Source organism: Pseudophryne corroboree, chromosome 1 (genome assembly GCF_028390025.1).
Source record: "Pseudophryne corroboree isolate aPseCor3 chromosome 1, aPseCor3.hap2, whole genome shotgun sequence".
Lineage (NCBI taxonomy): Eukaryota > Metazoa > Chordata > Amphibia > Anura > Myobatrachidae > Pseudophryne > Pseudophryne corroboree.
Window position 1 is genome coordinate 266094986 of NC_086444.1, and position 24672 is coordinate 266119657.

The 24672-nt window shown below is 44.3% G+C and overlaps 1 protein-coding gene across 2 annotated transcripts in view; it reads left to right on the forward strand.

Moving 5' to 3' along the window:
• The window catches only part of SLC12A2 (solute carrier family 12 member 2), a 228283-nt gene that overhangs the window by 148586 nt on the left and 55025 nt on the right, over positions 1-24672 (forward strand). For both annotated transcript variants that reach the window (XM_063964250.1, XM_063964251.1), the window contains exons 17-20: positions 3205-3316; positions 3559-3699; positions 6107-6213; positions 12151-12230. In XM_063964250.1, the coding sequence (XP_063820320.1) occupies positions 3205-3316; positions 3559-3699; positions 6107-6213; positions 12151-12230 (440 nt within the window). The remainder of the gene's footprint in view (positions 1-3204; positions 3317-3558; positions 3700-6106; positions 6214-12150; positions 12231-24672) is intronic.

Here is a 24672-nt window from a genome sequence, read left to right on the forward strand (position 1 = left end):
AAAACGATTCAAATTCAAGATGGAGTCGCTCAGAGCGGTCATCGCTAGCCTGGAAGGGGGGGATTTTATGGTATCTTTAGACATAAAAGATGCATACCTTCATGTTCCCATCTATCCACCTCACCAGGCGTACCTGAGATTTGCGGTACATGATTCTCATTACCAATTTCAGACGTTGCCGTTTGGGCTTTCCACGGCCCCGAGGATTTTCACCAAGGTAATGGCGGAGATGATGGTACTCCTGCGAAAGCAGGGGGTCACAATTATCCCGTACTTGGACGATCTCCTCAAAAGCGAGATCGAGGGAGCAGTTGCTGAACAGCGTGTCACTCTCACTAAAGGTGTTAAGGCAACACGGCTGGATTCTCAATATTCCAAAGTCACAGTTGACTCCTACGACTCGTCTGCCCTTCTTGGGCATGATTCTGGATACAGACCAGAAAAGGGTTTTTCTTCCAATAGAAAAAGCTCAGGAACTCATGACTCTCGTCAAGAACCTATTAAAGCCAAAACAAGTATCAGTGCATCACTGCACTCGAGTACTGGGAAAGATGGTGGCATCATACGAAGCCATTCCCTTCGGCAGGTTCCATGCGAGATTTTTCCAATGGGACCTACTGGACAAGTGGTCCGGGTCACATCTACAAATCTATCGGTTAATCACCCTGTCTCCCAGAGCCCGGGTGTCGCTCCTATGGTGGCTACAGTGTGCTCACCTTCTAGAGGGTCGCAGTTTCGGCATTCAGGACTGGATCCTGGTGACCACGGACGCGAGCCTCCGAGGGTGGGGAGCAGTCACGCAGGGAAGAAATTTTCAAGGTCTGTGGTCAAGTCAGGAAACTTGTCTTCACATCAACATCCTGGAACTAAGGGCCATATACAACGCCCTACGTCAAGCAGAGACCTTACTGCATAACCAACCGTTGCTGATCCAGTCAGACAACATCACCGCAGTGGCTCATATAAACCGCCAAGGAGGCACAAGGAGCAGAGGGGCGATGGCGGAAGCCACCAGGATTCTTCGCTGGGCAGAAAATCATGTAAGCGCACTGTCAGCAGTGTTCATTCCGGGAGTAGACAACTGGGAAGCAGACTTCCTCAGCAGACACGACCTACATCCGGGAGAGTGGGGACTTCAGCAGGAAGTCTTCGGACAAATTGCAACTCAGTGGGGACTGCCCCAGATAGACATGATGGCGTCCCGCCTCAACAAAAAGCTACAAAGGTATTGCGCCAGGTCAAAAGACCCTCAGGCGGTGGCTGTGGATGCCCTAATAACACCGTGGGTGTTCCAGTCGGTCTATGTGTTTCCTCCTCTTCCTCTCATACCCAAGGTGTTGAGAATAATAAGAAAAAGAGGAGTGAGAACAAGTCTCATTGCTCCGGATTGGCCATGAAGGACCTGGTATCCGGATCTACTGGAATTGCTCACGGAAGATCCGTGGCCTCTTCCTCTCAGGGAGGACCTGTTGCTACAGGGGCCCTGTCTGTTCCAAGACTTACCGCGGCTGCGTTTGACGGCATGGCGGTTGAACGCAGGATCCTAGCGGAAAATGGCATTCCAGAAGAGGTAATTCCTACGCTGATAAAGGCCAGGAAGGACGTGACAGCTAAACATTATCACCGGATATGGCGAAAATATGTTTCTTGGTGTGAGGCCAGGAATGCTCCTACGGAGGAATTTCATCTGGGCCGTCTCCTTCACTTCCTACAGACTGGGGTAAATTTGGGCCTAAAATTAGGCTCCATTAATGTTCAGATTTCGGCCTTATCTATTTTCTTCCTAAAAGAACTGGCTTATCTTCCAGAAGTGCAGACGTTTGTGAAGGGAGTCCTACATATTCAGCCTCCCTTTATACCTCCGGTGGCGCCTTGGGACCTTAACGTGGTTTTGAGTTTCCTTAAGTCGCACTAGTTTGAACCGCTTCAAGCGGTGGAATTAAAATATCTCACTTGGAAAGTGGTCATGTTATTGGCCTTGGCTTCGGCTAGGCGAGTGTCGGAATTAGCGGCTTTGTCTCATAAAAGCCCCTATCTGGTGTTCCATGTGGATAGAGCAGAATTGCGGACCCGTTCTCAGTTCTTGCATAAGGTGGTATCATCTTTTCATATGAACCAACCCATTGTGGTACCTGTGGCTACACGAGACTTGGAGGATTCCGAGTCACTGGATGTAGTCAGGGCTTTGAAGATTTACGTGGCCAGAACGGCTCGAGTTAGGAAAACAGAGGCTCTGTTTATCCTTTATGCTACCAACAAGCTTGGTGCTCCTGCGTCTAAGCAGACTATTGCTCGCTGGATCTGTAACACGATTCTACGGCTGGATTGTCGTTACCTAAATCGGTTAGGGCCCATTCCACCAGGAAGGTGGGCTCATCTTGGGCTGCTGCCCGAGGGGTCTCTGCACTACAACTATGCCGAGCTGCTACTTGGTCGGGTTCAAACACCTTTGCAAAGTTCTATAAGTTTGATACCCTGGCTGAGGAGGACCTGATGTTTGCTCATTCGGTGCTGCAGAGTCATCCGCACTCTCCCGCCCGTTTGGGAGCTTTGGTATAATCCCCATGGTCCTTACGGAGTCCCCAGCATCCTCTAGGACGTTAGAGAAAATAAGATTTTAAACCTACCGGTAAATCTTTTTATCGTAGTCCGTAGAGGATGCTGGGCACCCATCCCAAGTGCGGACAACATTCTGCAAGACTTGTATATAGTTTTGTTTTCATAAGGGTTAGTTTCATCAGCTTTGGACTGATGCTTCATTGTTTTTTCATACTGTTAACTGTTTATTAGATAAGCAAGTTATATGGTGTGATTGGTGTGGCTGGTATGAATCTTGCCCGTGTATTAACAAAAATCCTTTCCTCGTACTGTCCATCTCCTCTGGGCACAGTTTCTCTAACTGGAGTCTGGAGGAGGGGCATAGAGGGAGGAACCAGTGCACACCCAGTTCTAAAGACTTTCTTAAAGTGCCCATGTCTCCTGCGGAACCCGTCTATCCCCATGGTCCTTACGGAGTCCCCAGCATCCTCTACGGACTACGAGAAAAAGATTTACCGGTAGGTTTAAAATCTTATTTTCTATTGTTGGCTGACAAAGTAATGTGTGTTGTATGGTACTGATTGGATTTCAGCTGCATTTCTTCAAAATGTTTTTCAGGAAAATCCTGTTCTAAAACTGTTATCCTGTGATTTCTTTTCACAACAGGCCTCAATGTCTTGTTTTAATTGGCGCACCAAATTCACGTCCAGCTCTCCTCCACCTAGTACACGCCTTTACAAAGAATGTTGGTTTGATGATCTGTGGGCATGTGCACATGGTAAGACAGGCTCTAATTTTTTGATTTGTACCCCTCCCTCAAAAACAGACAACAACATTTGCAGGTGATCATTCGCATAACTCATTTTTGCTGCTCTCATCTCTTGTTAAATGAACTTCATTTGTGTGTGTGTATGCATTTATAATATGTATGTATATAATATGTATATGTATATTGTGTGTGAAAATATATACATAATATATAAAAAAAAAAAATATTTATTTTTTTATTTTATTTGATAGGGTCCTCGAAGGCAAGCTATGAAGGAATTGCTTACAGACCAGGCTAGATACCAGAGGTGGCTTATTAAAAACAAGACCAAAGCTTTCTATTCACCTGTGCATGCGGAAGACTTGCGGGACGGAGCCCAGTATCTCATGCAGGTAACAGCTCTACATTCTGCTGCTATTGCTGCAGGCATACCTGTCATGTAATAGTCATGTTTCACTGCATTGGAAAGCGACACATGCCAGCTGTCTTCCCCATATTTTAGGCATGTGAGATATTCCCTTTACCTACTGTTGCAGTTACATTGTGTTTATGAACTTTCTGCAAATTGAATAACATGTGTTTCAGTTTTCTTTAGTATGTATAATCCTTTTCACTAATCTGCTCTTTAATTGGTAATGTTCCACTTACTCCAGTAGTGAATTTTTTTTTTTTTTTTGGAACAAATGGGGGCGTGGGGGAAACGTGGTTATTATTGTTCCAGGGCCTTATTCAGGTTTGTTAGCAAATCAAAAAAGCAAGCAACTGGGTAAAACCATGTGCACTGCAGGTGGCGCAGATATAACATGTACAGAGAGAGTTGGATTTGGGTGGGGTGTGCAGGCCCGGCGACAGGGGGTGGGTCAAAGGGGACACCAGTATCGGGCCCCGAGGGTGAGAGGGGCACCAAGTATCATGGAGACAAAATATGGGCAGCAGGCTGTCAGCAGCACAAATTTGTGTTTTTTATAGTGCCTGCTCCACCTGCACCAATTTTTATAGTGCCCGCTCCACCTGCGGCCCCCCCCCCCATCCTGGTGACCTGTCACTTGGTCCGGTCCTGGCGCGACGTAAGCGCTGCACTAGCTTTTCCTTCTCTCTTGCTGCTGAGGAACAGTATTGAGCCTGGCCCCAGCATGAGCGCACACAACCTCCGGTCACAGTGTAATAGACTCGGACGGTCATGGGGGCATTTACAGACATCAGCAGCCCACAGAATTTCCCGCTGTCTCTACAGACATGAAAGACTCACCCTTGGTGAGTCCCATCTGGGTCCTGTTACCATCACCACAGCCTGTAATGATTTTTTGTCAAAATGAAAATCACTTTAACTATGTGTACGTAAGTGTATGTACATATACATATATACTGTATACATACACATTTATGCACATACAGTACACACACATAAGTGCATGTATACAGTATATATGTATACATACACATATATACAGATACGTGTGTATGTATATACTGTATTTATGTGTGTGTGTGTATATATATATATATATATATATATATATATATATATATATATATAATATAATGTTCTTTATTACATGTGTGTGTATGCAGGGATGTTTGGAGGAGGTTGGGGATCGAATGTGGTTGGGGGGGGGGGGGGGCAGTGATATCAGTGTACAGGTCCCCAAGATTTCTGTTGCCGGCCCTGGGGGTGTGTTCAAACTGAAATCTAAATTGCAGTGTGAAAATAAAGCAGCCAGTATTTACCCTGCACAGAAACAATTTAACCCACCCAAATCTAACTCTCTGCACATGTTACATCTGCCCCACCTGCAGTGCAACATGGTTTTGGCAATTTGTTTGCTTTTTTGTTTGCTAGTAAACCTGAATAACTCCCTCAGATTATAATGTTTGGGTTCTAATTAAATATATTCTACTTCTGAAGGTGAACGAGTTCATTTAAAATTGGTGCCTTAAAGTGGACCTGTCATATATACGCAACTACATACTGTAGTAAACATATTCTGAACAGACTGAATGCTAAACACACTTCTACACCTATATATAATGTATAGTTTTTGCTAGTCTCATATTTTTCCATGTCTGTATGAAGCGAACAGATATACTTATTTATCAGTAATGAGGCTATGTGCATCTCATGTGCTAATGTGAGCATAAATCACTCTTTTGTCATTCGTCATCAAACTAATTTGTGCATACACCAAATGCTTTTACACCCAATACACATAGCCTGAAGGTCATTTTATACAATATTTTTAATAATTTTGTGCATGAAGCAAAGTTTTACATCGAACCATCAGAAAGCTTTGGTGTCACTTTCTTAAGGGCCCTACACACTAATAGATTTAAAAAACCGATATGAACGTTCTCGTTCATATCGTTTAGTGTGTAGGAACCAACGATGAACGATGCACGGTCCCACACTCGTTCATCGTTGGTGCCCAGTCGCTTATGCATGCAGGCCAATATGTCCATATTAGCATGCACTGCTATGGAGCCGGGTGACGGGGGGAGTGAAGAAATTTCCTTCCCCCCGTCACTGCCCCCCCCCCCCCGGCCACCGGGTCGGCCGTATCCGCCGCCAGACAGCTAGGCGGCGATCACCAAATGTGTAGGGGCCTTTAGTCGTGCTCGAAAAATTTTGGATTTTGGATATGGGAGCCTCAACTTGTCATTTTTAATACAGGAATCACCAGAGATGAAAGGGTTTTGGCTTTATACTCATTTATATTTTAAGCAAAAATTATGTGTATGATTATGGTTTTCTGTTGCAAGTAGGGGTTACTGCACTTTTCTATATTGTTTTGTGTATTTTAGGCTGCTGGGTTGGGGCGAATGAGACCAAATACCCTTGTGGTTGGCTTCAAAAATAATTGGATTCAGTCTGATATGAAAGAAGTGGAAATCTACATTAATTTATTGCAGTAAGTGCATGCAAATTTTCAATCACTTGTCGGTAATGCACCTATATATCTAGTAGACAATAATATAGAAAAATACTTTGAGCAGCACTACTGGTCACTTGAAGGTGTGTGGGGAAGAGGGGGGGGGGGTATATCATCACTGAATCTGTGAATTGCTGTCCATTTCTGAAACTTCCTCTGTTACTGTCCTCCCCCCCTTCTCCCCCTTGGTTTCTGTACTTTCTGCAAGTTCTGGGCATTGTGTTTTTTGATTTATGTTGACAAACCCTCTGATTTCACACACAAAAAAAATTGACAGTATTTATGAGTCATAGATGGATCCATCAGTCGAGGACAGCTACATACATGTATGTCATTCAGCTAGATGGTTACAGAGAATTGCTTTCTGAAAATGTTCTTGAGTAGTCTGAAGTACGCTTTCCTTGGATTACTGTAGGTTTTTGCAGCCTCTAAAGCTCTTTCAGCCTTTATTTACAGTGTATTATATTTTGAGCTGAACACAAGATCTCCTCATCAATTTCAAACAATACATTTGAATTTTACAAAAGTTTTTCCAGCCATATATAGCACTGAAATTTGACCAAATAATCAACTTCAATGACCCCTGTAAGATCACTTTAAAGTTGTCATTTTGGTTAAAGTTCTGTGGCAAACTTTGAATTATTTTCATATTTTTGTGAATGTAGAGGCAAATACAGGATTTTTGGAATGGACATCCAGGTGCTTGAAATCATAATCATATGACGGATTGCACCTGACTGAGGAGGGGGCAGCGGTGCTGGGGGGAAGGATGGTTAGAAGGTTGGAGGAGATTTTAAACTAGGAGCCTGGGGGGAGGGTTTAGCTAAAAACTACGGGTCATGCAGTGAGAATAGTGGGGATGGCGGTAGTAAACAAAATGGGGGAGAAGTTGGGGGGAGGGTAAGAGCAGGCAGTAAGGTTATTAACATGGGTACTAAAAGGGATTTTACCAAAGCACTAACCAATGACGATTACAGGTCATCCTTGCCACATAAGGTGAAAGATGTCCCTAATGCAAGGGAAAATACTTATCTTAGTTGTATGTATGTAAACGCCAGAAGCATTACTGGTAAAAAGGGTGAACTAGAAATACTTGCAGCAAGCAAACAGTATGATATTATAGGCATTACTGAAACTTGGTGGGATGAATCTCATGACTGGACAGTCAATCTAGAGGGCTATACACTGTTTAGGAGAGACAGACTAAATAAAAAGGGTGGAGGGGTGTGTCTGTACGTAAAGCCGTTTTTAAAACCTAATATATGGGAAGATACTCAGGAGGGTACTGTAGACACTGTTGAGACACTATGGATAGAAATTGCATGCGGGGAAAAAGGAACAAAAAAGTTAGTATTGGGTGTATGCTATAGGCCGCCTGGTATCAACGCATCTGATGATGAATTGTTACTAAAGCAAATTGAAAAAGCAGCAGGAGTAGGAGACATAGTAGTGATGGGAGATTTTAACTATCCAGAGATAAACTGGAAAAACGATTCATGTGATACTGCTAGGGGAAGTATGTTTTTAAACACACTAAATGATAACTACCTAGTCCAACTAATTGAGGAACCAACTAGGTACAATGCAATCTTAGACCTGGTATTAACAAACAATCAGGATTTGGTATCGGGTATTATAGTAGGGGAACCCATAGGAAACAGCGACCATAATATGGTCACATTCAATATCAGTTTCTACAAACAGCCCTATACTGGCTCAACTAGGACTTTAAATTTTAGCAAAGCAAATTTTGAAATGATGAGGGTATTTTTCAGGGATATTGAATGGGAAGATTTGTTTTTAGGAAAAAATACTACGGAGAAATGGGAGGTACTAAAATTCCTGCTAGCTAAAAATACACTCAAATATATTCCTATGAGTAGCAAAAAAGGGAATAAAAATCATAAACCGATGTGGCTTAACAAAAAGATTAAGGAACTTATGGGCAAGAAAAGGCGAGCATTTAAAAAATACAAATCTGACGGGGAAGCAGAGTCATTTCAGCACTATAAGGAATGTAACAAAAATTGCAAAAAGGAAATAAGAGCGGCTAAAGTAGAAACTGAAAAACTAGTAGCAAAGGAAAGCAAAGCAAATCCCAAAAAATTCTTTAAATACATCAATAGCAAGAGATTAAAAAAGGAGAGTATAGGCCCTTTGAAGGACACGTTGGGAGTCTTAAGCAAAAATGATAATGACATAGCGAACACACTAAATGAGTTTTTTTCAACAGTATTCACTAGAGAGGACCCAATTCAGGGACTGACACACAATCTCAATAAGGACAATATCACACTGATAGGTACTTATTTAAGCGAGGAAGTAGTCTGTCACCGATTAAAACATTTAAAGATTAATAAATCACCAGGGCCCGATGGTATTCATCCAAGGGTTCTAATGGAGCTTCACTCTGAACTGGCAAAACCGCTATCTCTGATCTTTGAGGATTCAGTTATATCAGGTATGGTTCCCAAAGACTGGCGTATAGCGGAAGTAGTGCCTATATTCAAAAAGGGAAGTAAAGCTGAACCAGGTAATTATAGACCAGTTAGTCTTACATCTATAGTGGGGAAAGTATTGGAAGGTATTCTAAGAGATAGTATTCAGAAGTTCCTTGAAACCAATAAGGTCATTAAAAGGAATCAACATGGGTTTATGAAGGACAGATCCTGTCAAACCAACTTACTTGGCTTTTATGAAACAGTAAGCGCAAACCTAGATCAGGGTAAAGACGTGGATGTAATCTTTTTAGACTTTGCCAAAGCGTTTGATACTGTACCACACATGAGACTTATATACAAGCTACAAGAATCAGGGCTAGGAAGCACAATATGCACTTGGGTCAAAAACTGGTTAGATAATAGGAAGCAGCGCGTTGTGGTTAATGGATATTTTTCAACTTGGACTGAAGTGCTAAGTGGTGTGCCGCAAGGCTCAGTATTAGGACCGCTATTGTTCAATATTTTCATTAACGACCTAACAGAAGGTCTAGAGAGCATGGTGTCAATTTTTGCAGATGATACCAAATTGTGTAAGGCTATAAATACAGAGGAGGATGCCGAGTCTCTTCAGAACGACTTAGTTAAATTAGAAGCATGGGCAGCCAAATGGAGAATGCGCTTCAACACAGACAAGTGTAAGGTAATGCACTGTGGTAACAAGAACAAAAATTACACCTACCTACTAAATGGGGTAAAACTAGGGGATTCTGTACTGGAAAAGGACTTAGGTGTCCTCATAGATAGCAAGCTAAGCAGTAGTACCCAAAGTAGGACTGCAGCAAAGAAGGCTAATAAGATATTAGCATGCATAAAACGGGGTATTGATGCTAGGGACGAGAGTATTATACTCCCATTATATAAATCACTAGTGAGGCCACACCTTGAATACTGTGTACAGTTCTGGGCACCGTACTACAAAAAGGATATCCTGCAGCTAGAAAAGGTACAGAGGAGGGCGACCAAACTAATTAAGGGCATGGAGACGATGGAATACAAGGAAAGGCTTGAAAGACTAGGCATGTTTACATTGGAAAAGCGGAGACTAAGAGGGGATATGATCAACATCTACAAATATATAAGGGGACAATACTCAGAGCTTGCGCGGGACCTGTTTTTGGTTAGATCAACACAGAGGACTCGTGGACACTCGCTCAGGTTAGAGGAGAGGAGATTCCGCACAATACGGCGTAAAGGCTTTTTCACGGTAAGGACAATACGTGTTTGGAATTCCCTGCCCGAGGGAGTTGTAATGGCGGAATCTGTCAACACCTTTAAGAATGGGTTAGATAAATTCCTATTGGATAAGGATATCCAGGGGTATGGTGCATAGTCATGCATTATAGTTACTATTTAGTCAAATCATCATGCAGAGGACACCACAAATAGGTTGAACTCGATGGACAATTGTCTTTTTTCAACCTCAGATACTATGTTACTATGTTACTATGAAAGGAAAAAATACATACTGCAATAATAATAGAATTAGAAAAGTATAGTGTAATAGTATGTTAAATAATAAAAACAAAGCTGTTTATTCAGTTAAAACATTATTATTATTATTATTATTATTATTATTATTCTCTTTTAAGCAATTCAGTCTCTTGCCAAATTAATGTAATACCTTGTAAATGAATACCACTCTAAAATGACTATGAATTTTCCCTAATAACTAACTAAATTTACGAATAGTAGTTACCCAGTGTTTCATATCTTCAGCAGCCATAACTGTGCAGAATAGCTCTTGTCACAGACACACATGAGCCAAAACACAAATAAAAACCCATACACTAGAGGCAAAAATAAGTAAATGGGTCTTTAGATTGCAGACAAAGTGGTATTATATGCACCCACTTGTTTCTGCTCTCTAACCCACAATACTGTAGTAAGGTGGAAGGTGTTGCTGAGCACCTTCTGGAATGGTATTGGCTTTGGTATTATCTATATCTTGGATCTACAATAGTTATCTGTTTATTCTTTAATATTGTACTTGCCTACTTGGTTCTGGAAGATGCAAAAGGTAGGTGTAAAAAGGAGATCATCATGACTTGTAAAACGATCACATCATCATGTATGTGATGAAGCCTTTTTGGTATTTTCTGGTGTAGTCATGGCTTGGTGATGCAGTGTGAGGTGGTTGTCTGCTTTCTTCCCCTAAATGCCCGTATTCACCGGCAGATGTTGCCAGAGATGTATGCTGAGTGAACCGCTTGGCACACATCTCTCCCCCCGCTCAGCACAGCGCGATATGTGCTAAGCGTGCGGGAGGGACAGGGGTGGGTGGGCGCTCATTTCATCCAGCGGGGGAAATGAGCGACCTGCTAGATTGAGCCTGCATGCTGGCCAATCTAGCACCAGCCATAGCGACACGCGGGACCGCGCATCACTATTGCTGTGGGGGGTACACACGGAGAGATCATACTTAAAATCTAAGCAATCTAGTCAGATTGCTTAGATTATCGCTCTGAGTACCCCCCTTAAATCGTCAATCTCCCAAGAGATTCAGTCAGAAATAGATCTATGAGGCTTGTTTGTATTTTTAGGCCTTTGTAGACAATAGTTTTACACACTTATCTCTCAGCCGTTTTTATATAGTTTACTTTGTTACCTGACACCTTTATTACTTTGTAATTGAAAATAAATCTTTGTTGATAATTTTAGAAGCTTTGAGCAGCAGAGTTTACAGAAGTGACAGTATCCTGAGAAACATTTCCACTGATCTGTGTTAACCACTGTAACCCCCGTACCTGCGTACATACTATAATAAGGACTATAAATGTTATTCAGGACACTTATCAGAAGAACAAGTGTGCCCCTTTCTCTGTGGAGCATCCTGGTTATATTTTCTCTGGGAAGAAAATGGATTAATAATTTTGTAAACCTTAATCATTTAGTTCTGTGCATGCAGGCGTACAGACATAGGGGGGTATCCAATTATGCATAGTCAATGACTGCAGATAATTGTATCGCCGGGGTTATCCTGTTAGCCCCGATGCGGTGAGCTCCTCCCCCCAAATGCTGGCACTTATCGCGGATTATGCTTCGGGTGCCTCAGGCACCCAAAGCGTAATCCGCGATAAGTGGCGTGCCAGAGCCGCAGTAACACATGGGGTCAGGGACTTATCCCCGATCCCATTTGTTTTTGCGTGATCACACGTCCGTTTTCAGGGGATCAAAAGGGACTCTAATTGGATAGCGTGATAATGACCATCGTCATTAATCGCGATATCCGGCCGATTTGAACGTATCGCACCTAATTGGATACCCCCTATACTCATACATTGCATATACGTCCGGTGACAGTGTTTACATATATATATATATATATATATATATATATATATATATATATATAAACTACAGGTTTATTGATTTGATGTTATGGGGAGTCTAAACACTTGTTTGTTTGTTTTTCCAGTGATGCTTTTGATTACCAGTATGGTGTTGTTGTCATCCGTCTCAGAGAAGGATTAGATATTTCACATCTCCAAGGACAAGGTAATAAGCCTAATAGATCATAAATAAGATATAGAACTAATTAGTGTAACTTCTCCTTTTCACAGAATGTACCCTACTTTGCTATTTCGCTATTTTATTTACATCGCTCCCAAAACATCCTCCTGTTTGTAATCTCTGTGTCTGTGCGCTGCGTATAATCATGTTTAACCTCCTTGCCAAATGTTGGTGGTCTCCAAATCTGTAACAAATAAACTAGGCCATTTAAGACATTAAACACTACTAATTTAATTTGTAAATTAGTTAAACGTACAAGTATTTAATAAAAAAAGTTAGCTCTACAGTACCTTCTGTCAAAGTTATAGCACATAATTTATGTTCTTACAGCAATTTATTGTCATTGTACAGCACAGAATACCTAGGTCATGGAGATCAGGTTCAGTGATTAAAGCCTACAATTTAAAAAAATAAATATGAATATTAGTGTATGTATGATTTTATATATATGTGTGTGTGTGTGTGTGTGTGTGTGTGTGTGTGTGTGTGTGTGTGTATATATATATATATATATATATATAATTTTTTTATTTTTTTCTCCTGACTTACTGATTATTATATCTCAGTATCTCATAGCTGAAACTGTTTTCTACCTGTATGTAATAATAATCATGACTAGCAATAGGTTCTGGAAATAATTGAATAAGCTTATAGGGACAAGTGAAACTTTCCAGTGACTATTCACATGAAGCGTAGAGCCAAAAATATCATGAAGGACATGAAGAGGATGCCAGAGGGAGTTGTGACAGGACAAGCTATTAAAGGGTATTCTCCCCACCCTTAGGCAAATAACTTTGTAGTAGTCATTGAATGAGAGGAAACCGAGACCAGAAAAGCTGAGAGGTCCTAATTACATGGGCAGGGTGAAGCTGGTTGACAATCATTTTGCTGACTGATGGCACATATTGTAAGCGTTGCCTCCTCTCCTCTGAACAGTGTGGATTTGCAGACAATGGATGGAATGTGACATAACACATATGTCTATCAACCCTTTCGTTACCTCATATGCCTGTTTGTTCTGAGCGCTGCTATTTTGACACTTAGTACGCCTTCTGTGGATGAAGCTGCATTTGCTTATTAATCAAACAGAAATTAAATAATATTTACTCATTTGCTTAAGGTTTCACGTTAAAAGTAGGTTTTCTTAATGATCGCCAAATGGTTTGTCTGTAAGAGAAGAAAAGATTAATTTCTAAAGGAAACGATCACTATGTTACCTCCATCTCGTATGTCCACTAAACCAAAATAATGAAAGTAGTTTTATGCAGTCTCCTTTATTGCAGCTTTTGATTTACCAGTCAGCTTGAGATTGCACCTTTTCCACAACAGGGCTTATGGTCTGTTGTATAGTACTGTCCTGTGTACTGTATATTGAATAAATCACCTCTGTCCCTATCATATGAACAGGGACAGAGGTGCATAAACTCACCTGAGGAAACTCTCATAAAGGCGAGGAGAAGATTCAGACGCCACACTTAAAGTGCCCTGGTTGCTAATGAACCCATTCCTGCAGCCAGTGGCGTCATATAGAGACGTGTGAAAAGCTTTATTTGCAAAATAGGGCTGTGACACAGGTGTTTAAAAACACAACTTTGAACTAAGTTTTTGCTTTATCAGAGTGTTAGAAGCACATTCACCGGCGGTCACCGGCCTCTTAAAGCGTCAGAGCCGTTTCTCCGCTGCAGGACCACCGTCCTGAGAGGTTGTTGGTACCGCAGGGCACTGCGCCTTAGCGAACGCAATCGCAGCACACCCCTAACATAGCCTGAAGGTGAGAAGAGTGGTGAGTACAAACCAGAGGCCCCGCTAGGGGGGTCCCCCGGTTCTTGGTGCGGCGCAACGCAGGGGCGGCATATGGAACCTTCGCTGGGGGGATCCGCTATAGCCCCCCTGTGTACACTGGCAGCGGTGGTGAAAAACTAGCATTTGTGATGTTTTACACAGAATAGGAGACTTTGCCAGTATAAATAACTACATAGCTCCGGCGCCATTACAGGGGGCGGAGCTTTCTCAGAGCTGGTCCAGTGGCGTTTTGGTGCCTTCCTCTGCTTACAGCTGCAGTAGCAAGGAGACACAGCTTCTCCAAACACTCAATACAGGGATGTAAATAGGGGGAGAGCCGCTATTGTACACTCTATAGTGTCTTGAAAAGGATAAGAACTCTCACGGAGTCTGACAAGCTTGGGTGTGCTGTTCCTCTCTTTCTATGTTTCCTCCTCACATACTGTACAGTAAGGCAGGCTTGCTGTTGTAATACGTGTGTGTGTGTGTGTGTGTGTGTGTGTGTGTGTTGTCTACTGTAAACATCGTAAAACACCAATTATGCAGTGTATGTCACACCAGATTTTCTCCCTCTATGCCTGGTTCCCAATCATGTGTACAATGCAGTCAGTCCTCCCAAGTTAGGGGGGAGGGTCAGGAGCCATCCTGGCTCGGTGCCATAAAATCAATGATGGCAGATATGTCATCTCAGCTCACTGCAAATAGTCAGAAGACACAACAGCTACAGCAGGCTGTCGCAGACCTAGCTGCAAAGGCAGATGATAAACAACCGCCCCCCCCCCCCCCCCCCCCCTAGCTCAGGACCACATAAACGTGGGCTGCCTTATTTACTCTCAGATTCTGAGGAAGCGGTACAGGAGGAGGCGGAGCAATTGGATCCTGTTACGGAGGATTCAACTTCTGCGCAGGGTATTGAGCCCCTCATAATGGCTATCAGGGATGGGTTAAAAATCCCTTTAGAAGACGCTGCATGAACTCAGTCGTTTTTCTTAGCACAGAAAAAACGCAGTGTCATTTTCCCTGATTCCCCAGAATTAGATGACATGTTTAAGCAAGCCTGGAAAACTCCTGATAAAAAATATCAGGTGACAAAATGGGTTTTGCACACATTCCCATTTGCACCAGAAGGTAGGAAAAATTGGGAAAACTGTCCAGCCGTGGACGTATTGGTCTACCGCCTCTCTAAGAAGGTGGTACTACCAGCTCCGGGCTCCTTTACACTAAAGGACCCTGGGGATAGGAAAATAGAGACTACGCTAAAGTCTATTTGCACAGCGGCTGGCATAGCTTGTGCTTGCGAGTTGCTACATAACACGTCCCATTCATACATAGGCTACTCAAATCCAAGAGGGCTTTCAGATGCACCGGATAATACGGCTGTCACCTCAGGCCAGGATTTCCTTCCTGTGATGGCTACAGTCCTCAAACCTACTGGAAGGTCGAAGTTTCGGGATTCAGGAGTGGATCCTCCTCACGACAGATGCGAGTCTGAGAGGATGGGGAGCTGTCACCCAAGGGGCTCAGTTCCAGGGCAAGTGTTCAGCCCACGAAGCCCTACTTCCGATCAACGTTCTGGAACTTCGGGCGATCTACAATGCTCTGCTTTAGGCCTCTTCTCTATTCAAGGATCAAGCGATCCATGTCGGGCAACGTCACGGCGATGGCTTACATAAATCGACAAGGAGGGACAAAAAGCAGAGCCTGCATGCGAGAAGTGTCAAAGATACTTCTCTGGGCAGAAAGAAATGCAAGAGCAGTGTCCACAATCTTCATTCCGGGAGTGGACAACTGGGAAGCGGACTTCCTGAGTCGTCACGATCTCCACTCGGGAGAGTGTGGTCTCCACCATCAGGTGTTTAATCAGATCATCGACCGGTGGGGCTGCCCACAAATAGACATGATGGCTTCTCGACTCAACAAGAAGCTTCACTGGTATTGCTCACAAACCAGGGACCCTCAGGCGAAGGCAGTAGATGCACTAACGTTGCCTTGGCCTTACCGGCTGGTCTACCTGTTTCCTCCAATTACATTGCTCCCAACGGTGCTAAAGCAAATCAGGAATCAGAGTTCAGGCAATTGTGATTGCACCGGATTGGCCTCGGAGGGCATGGTCTGCGGATCTTCTGGACATGTCCGTCGAAGACCATTCTCCTCTGCCAATGAGAAGAGATCATCTTCAGCAAGGACCGTTTGTTATTGCTACCATGGTTCAGGCCAGGAAACCTGTGACGTCAAAACACTATCTGGAGAAGATATGTCTCTTGGTGCGAGAAACGCACGTATCCGCCTGCGGAGTTCCACTTGGGACGTTTCCTGCAGACTGGTGTGGATGAGGGCTTACATCTGGGTTCCATTAAGGTCCAGCTTTCAACTCTCTCAATTTTCTTCCAGAAGAAATTGGCAGTGTTGCCAGAAGTTCAGACCTTCTTATAAGGGATACTTCACATACAACCTTCTTTTGTGTCGCCCACAGCACCCTGGCATTTGAATGTAGTGTCGGAATTTCTACGGTTCTCCTGTTTTGAACAATACAAACTGCAGTGGCTCAGTGTTCGCAAATACGCGCTATAGCGCGTATTTTACCCGATCTGAAGGCGGGGACTCACTTTTAAAACATGTGAGGGTCCCCGGGGACGCGCTCCGCTGCAGCCAACTCCTTGTAAATTGACGGCGACGGCGCTTCTTGCCCGTACAGAGCGGAGGTGGAGCCTTACACTGGCAGTCTGGCGGTGCCCCCTCCCCCTCCTGGTCACGTGCAGTGGCTTCACACGGGGGCCGGGCAGAGAGAGAAGACGGCTCTGCGGCTGCTGTACGCTGCGGGCGGGCGGTGACTCGCCAAGACTGTGAACTGCAGCTCCCTCCCAACCCGATATCTGCCTCCCTCTCGGCTGCCTCCAGTGTGCTCTCCCGCGATCTGTGTGAAGGAGAGCAGCGGTGACCGGCCAGGAACCTCACCTCCAGCCCCTGCCGTGCTCTGCCACCATACTGCTGCCGTGAGAAGAGCGGGCTGCACCATTACCATCAGGTGTCCCCAGCATCCCTACGGACGCCCAGCTAGCGGGCCTGTGACAGGGGAGCCAGTTCCCGAGGTGCCCCCCCCCCCCTCCTCCTCAAACTTCTTCTCACTTCTTTTACCTGACGGAAACAGCGGTGACAGCACAGGGCCCTGGTGGTGCGGAAGGTACGTGCTCTACCTGGCGCAATGTGTATAATGGCGTGCACTACCTGACGCAATGTGTATAACGGCGTACTCTACCTGACGCAATGTGTATAACGGCGTGCTCTACCTGGCGCAATGTGTATAACGGCGTGCTCTACCTGGCGCAATGTGTATAACGGCATGCTCTACCTGACGCAATGTGTATAACGGTATGCTCTAGCTGGCGCAATGTGTATAACGGCGTGCTCTACCTGGCGCAATGTGTATAATGGCATGCTCTACCTGGCGCAATGTGTATAACGGCGTACTCTACCTGGCGCAATGTGTATAATGGCATGCTCTACCTGACGCAATGTGTATAACGGCGTGTTCTACCTGGCGCAATGTGTATAACGGCGTGCTCTACCTGGCGCAATGTGTATAACGGCGTGCTCTACCTGGCGCAATGTGTATAACGGCGTGCTCTACCTGGCGCAGTGTGTATAACTGCGTGCTCTACCTGGCGCAATGTGTGTAACGGCGTGCTCTACCTGGCGCAATGTGTATAACGGCGTGCTCTACCTGGCGCAATGTGTATAACGGCGTGCTCTACCTGGCGCAATGTGTGTAACGGTGTGCTCTACCTGGCGCAGTGTGTATAACGGCGTGCTCTACCTGGCGCAGTGTGTATAACGGCGTGCTCTACCTGGCGCAGTGTGTATAAGGGCGTGCTCTACCTGGCGCAGTGTGTATAAGGGCGTGCTCTACCTGGCGCAGTGTGTATAACGTGCTCTACCTGGCGCAGTGTGTATAACGTGCTCTACCTGGCGCAGTGTGTATAACGTGCTCTACCTGGCGCAGTGTGTATAACGTGCTCTACCTGGCGCAGTGTGTATAACGTGCTCTACCTGGCGCAGTGTGTTTAACGTGCTCTACCTGGCGCAGTGTGTATAACGTGCTCTACCTGGCGCAGTGTGTATAACGTGCTCTACCTGGCGCAGTGTGTATAACGTGCTCTACCTGGCGCAGTGTGTATAGGAGGTTCTACCTGGTGCAATGTGTATAAGCGGCACTACAGTGTGCTGTAATGTGAATTGGCACTATTATGTGGTCACGCCCCTTCCCCATGAAGCCATGCACCTAAATTTTTGCGGCGCGCCTGCGGCGCGCACCGCCTGTTGTTTCGTTTCTGGGAGGTGGAGCTCCAATTCACTTTCTGCCAAAGGGCACCAAAATATCTAGTTAAAGCTCTGGGGCAGAGTGTCCTGCATGCTACACAGCCCAGCAGCACTGTCACCCCATGCCCCCACCTTGCAACACTTCTGTAGTGTCCAAATAAGATTAATATTAATAAAAACCTTAATTCCGATGGGACCCAGAACAGAACCAGTAGGACCCCAATTTTTAAAAGTGAGGGGTCCCTGGGACCCACTTTTTTTTGGGCTCAGCGCGATCACTGGTGGCTGTTACGCTACATTGAGCTCGATATGGTGTCTACTAAGAAATGCAGACCCTGAAGCCACCAACCATCTGCTAACTTGCCAAGTGTTGGTACGAGGGGGGAGATGTATCATTAAGGCATATATCTTACTTCTAAAGCTGCTTCTGCTTCATAATTTATGGAGGTCAAGAAAATAGGGTTTTAATTACCTACCGGTAAATCCTTTTCTCGTAGTCTGTAGAAGATACTGGGGTCCACATTAGTACCATGGTTATAGATGGGTCCACCAGGAGCCATTGGCACTTTAAGAACTTGATAGTGTGGGCTGGCTCCGTCCTCTATGCCCCTCCTACCAGACTCTGTCTATAAACTGTGCCCGAGGAGACGGACATACTTTGAGAGTAGGATATAAAAGGATAGTGGTTAGATTCTGAATCAGCACACACAAACTAGAGGAAAGCCAAGCTAACCAAACTTCAAACCAGGAACAGCAACCGCTGAACCAACAATACTTAACCAAGTAACAGTGCAGGAAGAAAGGAAGCACTGGGTGGGCGCCCAGTATCCTCTACGGACTACAAGAAAAGGATTTACTGGTAGATAATTAAAATCCTATTTTCTCTTACTAGAGGATACTGGGGTCCACATTAGTACCATGGGGATGTACCAAAGCTCCCAAACCGGGTGGGAGAGTGCTAAGGTTCCTGCAAAACTGATTGACCAAACTGAAGGTCCTCAGAGGCCAAAGTATCGAACTTGTAGAACTTGGCAAACGTGTTCGAACCTGAATGAAGTAGCTGCTCGGCAGAGCTGTAAAGCCGAGACACCCCGGGCACCCGCCCAGGAAGAACCCACCGACATTAGTAGGGTGGGCCTGTACAGATTTTGGACACCGTAAACCTGCCGTGAAATAAGCATGTTGGATAGTAAGCCTGATCCAGCGTGCAATTGTCTGCTTTGAAACAGGACACCCAATTTTATTGGGATCATAGAGAACAAACAGCGAGTCAGATTTTCTGTGACAATCTGTCCACTTCACATAGATCTTCAAAGCCCTCACCACATCCAAGGACTTTGAAGTAGTAGAGGTGTCGGTAACCACCGGAACCACAATAGGTTGGATGATATGAAATGCAGACACCACCTTTGGAAGAAATTGCTGACGAGTTCAGCCCTATCTTCATGAAAAATCAAATAGGGGCTTTTTTGAGACAATGGGGGTCATTCCGAGTTGTTCGCTCGGTAAATTTCTTCGCATCGCAGCGATTTTCCGCTTAGTGCGCATGCGCAATGTCCGCACTGCGACTGCGCCAAGTAAATTTGCTATGCAGTTAGGAATTTTACTCACGTTTTTTTCTTCGTTCTGGTGATCGTAATGTGATTGACAGAAAGTGGGTGTTTCTGGGTGGAAACTGGCCGTTTTATGGGTGTGTGTGAAAAAACGCTACAGTTTCTGGGAAAAAAGCGGGAGTGGCTGGAGAAACGGAGGAGTGTCTGGGCGAACGCTGGGTGTGTTTGTGACGTCAAACCAGGAACGACAAGCACTGAACTGATCGCAGATGCCGAGTAAGTCTCGAGTTACTCAGAAACTGCACAGAGATGTCTTATCGCAATATTGCGAATCTTTCGTTCGCAATTTTAAGAAGCTAAGATTCACTCCCAGTAGGCGGCGGCTTAGCGTGTGCAAAGCTGCTAAAAGCAGCTTGCGAGCGAACAACTCTTAATCGGGAATATGGTTTAAAGGGACATAGAGATATAGTGATCCCTAACGACTGATCAACCCTGTAACTGGAGGTGGGTTAAATTTATTATACCTATCTACCCCCACAGCCCTATTACTGGGAATGATTATTTAAGAATCTACCCTCGCCGGGTGAATAGTGTATAAATAACAAGTTTCACTAAGAATATTATAGTATAAAATTATTACATTAGTAACTTGACCATACACAGGATAAATCGGTTGAGGTGGTCTAGTAAAGAATTACACGTGAACACGCTTCTTAATCTTTCATTCACATTTCTTTATTTTTTCTCATCACCTATATGTTTGTTTTGTGATTTTAAACCTTATGTTTCACTGCGAGTTTGGGATAAATATATAAATACATCTCAATTTTAATGAATATTTAATAAAGGTTATTTTTTATTACATAATCATTTTCTGTCTCAAGTGCGTCAATAGTACAGACTTCTTCTTGTCTTTTTTCCCTCCCAATTCGAGCGAACAACTCTGAATGACCACCAATGCCCCCAGCTCGGACACATGCCTCGCAGAAGCCAAGGCCAACAGTGCGACGGCCTTCCACGTAAGAAACTTAACGTCTATGTCCTGTAAAGGCTCAAACCATTCCGATTGCAGGAACTGCAACACCACGTTGAGATTCCAAGGTGCCGTAGGAGGCACAAAGGGCGGTTGTATGTGCAGAACCCCCTTCATAAATGTCTAAACCTCAGGGAGAGAAGCCAGTTGTTTCTGGAAGAAAATGGAGAAGGCTGAAATCTGGACTTTTATGGAGCCCAAACTTAGGCCCAAATCCACACCTGACTGCAGAAAAAGGAGAAAACGTCCCAGTTGAAATTCCACCGCAGGAAATTTCCTGATCTTACACCAAGAGACGTATTTTTTTTTCAAATACAGTGGTAATGTTTAGACGTTACCCCCTTTCTGGCTTGTATCATGGTTGGAATAACCCTATCCGGGATCCCTTTCTAGGCTAGAATTTGACACTCAACCTCCATGCCGTCAAACGTAGCCATGGTAAGTCTTGATAGATGAATGGCCCCTGTTGGAGAAGGTCCTCGCGAAGAGGTAGAGGCCACCGGTCCTCTAGGAGCATCTCCAGTAGATCCGCATACCAGACCTTTCTTAGCCAGTCCGGAGCAATGAGAATTGCTTGAACCTTTTCCCTTTGTATTCTTTTGAGAATCTTTGGGATCAATGGGAGTGGTGGAAACACGTACACCATCTGGTAGACCCATGGAGTCACCAGAGTGTCCACCGCCATTGCTTGTGGGTCCCTCGACCTGGAACAATACCGCTTCAGCTTCTTGTTGAGACGGGAGGCCATTATGTCAATTTGTGGAATTCTCCACTGACGTGTCAAGCACCCGAACACCTCTGGGTGAAGGCCCCACTCTCCTGGGTGGAGGTCGTGTCTGGTGAGGAAGTCTGCTTCCCAGTTGTCTACTCCCGGAATGAAGATTGCGGACAACTTCACAGCGTGCATTTCTGCCCAGAGGAGAATACTTGTTACCTCTGACATTGCTACTCTGCTCATCACATTGTCCGACTGAACCTAAATGGCTTGATCTTGAAGAAGATGCGATGCCTGTAGAAAGGCGTTGTATATGGCCCTTCGTTCCAGAATGTTGTTCGGAAGAATGGCTTCCTGACTTGACCATCTTCCTTGGAACTGGGTGACTGCTCCCCAACCTCTGAGGCTTGCGTCTGTTGTTAGCAGAATCCAATTTTGAATCCCGAACCTCCGGCCCTCGGTCAGGTGAGAAGTCTGAAGCCACCACAGAAGAGAAATCCTGGCTTTTGGCGGGTGGAAGATGGTGATGTTATTGGCCTTGGCTTCTGCTAGCCGTGTTTCAGAATTAGGTGCCCTATCGAGTAAAAGTCCCTACTTGGTCTTTTACGAGGACATAGCGGAGCTCAGAACTAGGCAGCAGTTCCTGCAGAAGGTCGTCTCTGAGTTCCGCTTGAATCAACCTATTGTGGCTTCATCAAGTTCTGGCACTTCTGCTCCTCCAGAGGCATTGGATGCTGTGCGAGCCTTGACGATCTATATCAAGAGGACTGCTCTGATCAGAAAGATGGATTCCTTGATTGTGCTATATGATGCGCAGAAAAAGGGTTGCCCTGCTTCTACGCAGTCCATTGCTCGTTGGCTTAGGCTTACTATCCAACAGGCCAATGTGTCGGCAGCCTTACCTGTTCCACAGTCTCTGAAGGCCCACTCTACAAGATTGGTGGGGTGTTCCTGGGCGGCTGCCCATGGAGTCTCGGCTTTGCAACTATGCTGAGCTGCTACCTGGTCAGGGAGGAACATCTTTGTGAAGTTCTACAGGTTTGTTGTCCTGGCCAAAGAGGATTCCCAGTTTGGGCAGGTGGTGCAGCAGACGTCTCCGCACTTTCCCACCCGTTCTGGAAGCTTTGGGACATCCCCACTGTACTAAGTGAACCCTAGTATCTCTTGTGGATTTTAGAGAAAATAGAATTTTAATATCTACCGGTAAATCCTTTTATCGTTGTCCATAAGGGATACTAGGCGCCCGCCTCAGTGCGTTGATGTGTCTGCAGGTTTTTCTTTTCAAGAAGTTTACCTGTTCAGCTGTTGCTGTTTGTTACCATCGTTGCTGGTCATTTTCTGTTGTTGGTGTGCTGGTGTATGAATCTCACCACTCACTGTTATGTTCCTTCTCTCAAGTATGTCCATTCTCCTTCGGGCACAGTTTTACCTATACTGGCTGTAGGAGGGGGCATAGAGGGGAGGAGCCAGCACACCCAGTTGAAGAAATTTAAAGTACACTGGCTCCTTTGGACCCCATCTATACCCCTATCGTATTAAGTGAACCCCAGTATCCCTTATGGACTACGAAAAAAGGATTTACTGCTAGGTATTAAAATCCTATTTTGGGGGGACTGGGGGTATTTTCTCTGAGATAAGTTTCATCAGCCCCAAGAACAAGCACTTTGTTTGCATCCCATAATGAAATGGCCAACGGATGTCTCTATAAGCTTGCCGTCTTTGAATTTCCCGTGTGAGACTCACTCCGCTTGTGGAACATGTAACTGAGATATCCCGGGATGTTGGCTAGAGTCAGTGTATAAATATGCACCTTTCTCCAACTCATTTATCTTTAGCAGAGTTTAAGAATCCTGCATCTGTGCTGCTCACTTTTGTGTCCCACCTCTTCTTCTTTATGCACTACAGTAGAGTTTGGGGCTGTGGTATAAAAGATAGACAGTGTCTAGTTAGACAGTCCATAGATAGACACCATATGTTAGACAGCTATTAGGTGACAGGGTCAAAAGGTCGACATGAAAAAGGTAGACAGTACAAAAGGTCGACAGGGTCAAAAGTTCGACATGAAAATGGTCGACATAAAAAGGTAGACACCAGGTTTATTGCATTTTTGTGGTTTGTGTGGATAGTTTTGTCATCTAGAACCCCCAATTGTAGAGAGCCATACCCTCGCGGGGCTCGCTTTGCTCGCCACAAGGTTTATAACCAACTCTATGCCGACATGGATAGAGAAGGTATGAAATAGTCCAAAAACATGTTAAATAAAAAAAAAAAGTCTATCTTTTTTTATGTCGACCTTTTGACCCTGTCGACATTTTGAATGGTCTACCATTTTCATGTCGACCTTTTGACCCTGTCAACCTAATGTCTGTCTAACATATGGTGTCTATGTATTGACTGTCTTAACTAGACACTGTCTATTAACCGGATGCCAGAGTTTGACAGCAATCTAGCTTTTGTTATTTATTTTGTTTTCTTTAGTTATTTTATATACTCTTTTTCTTATGTCGCTATCTTGAGACAGCCCCTTGTCATTGAATGTTAGCACACACTGGTGGTTTTACTCTGCCAATGCTGTGGCAGATGAGCAATAAGACACGAGTACTATGAGACATACTGTATAATTCTGAGTAAAAATGGATAAACACACACCAACAAAAAGAAAATATATGTGCTTCATTGATTCTAAGGGCATCTATACTTTCATGTTATATACCAAAATAATAATGGGACGTGACACAGGTTTGTTAGAACTGAACTTTTGCAACAAGCTTTGGTGTTGCTACTAAGTAGACTGTTTTTCCACCATTACACAGTAGAAAATACATATAATTGCTATCTCTTAGTTACAGTGAAAAGGTTCCTTTTAAGATATTTTTTTTTCCTGTTTAGTTTTATAGTTTTCTGCTTCAAGGTTCTGTTCTATTGTCCTTTTTCATTGCATGCAAATAGGTCACAGTTGGGACTTCTGTACAAGCAGCTGCATTACTGACTTTTTTCTTTTTTTAGCTTTTTCTTTTATATATATAT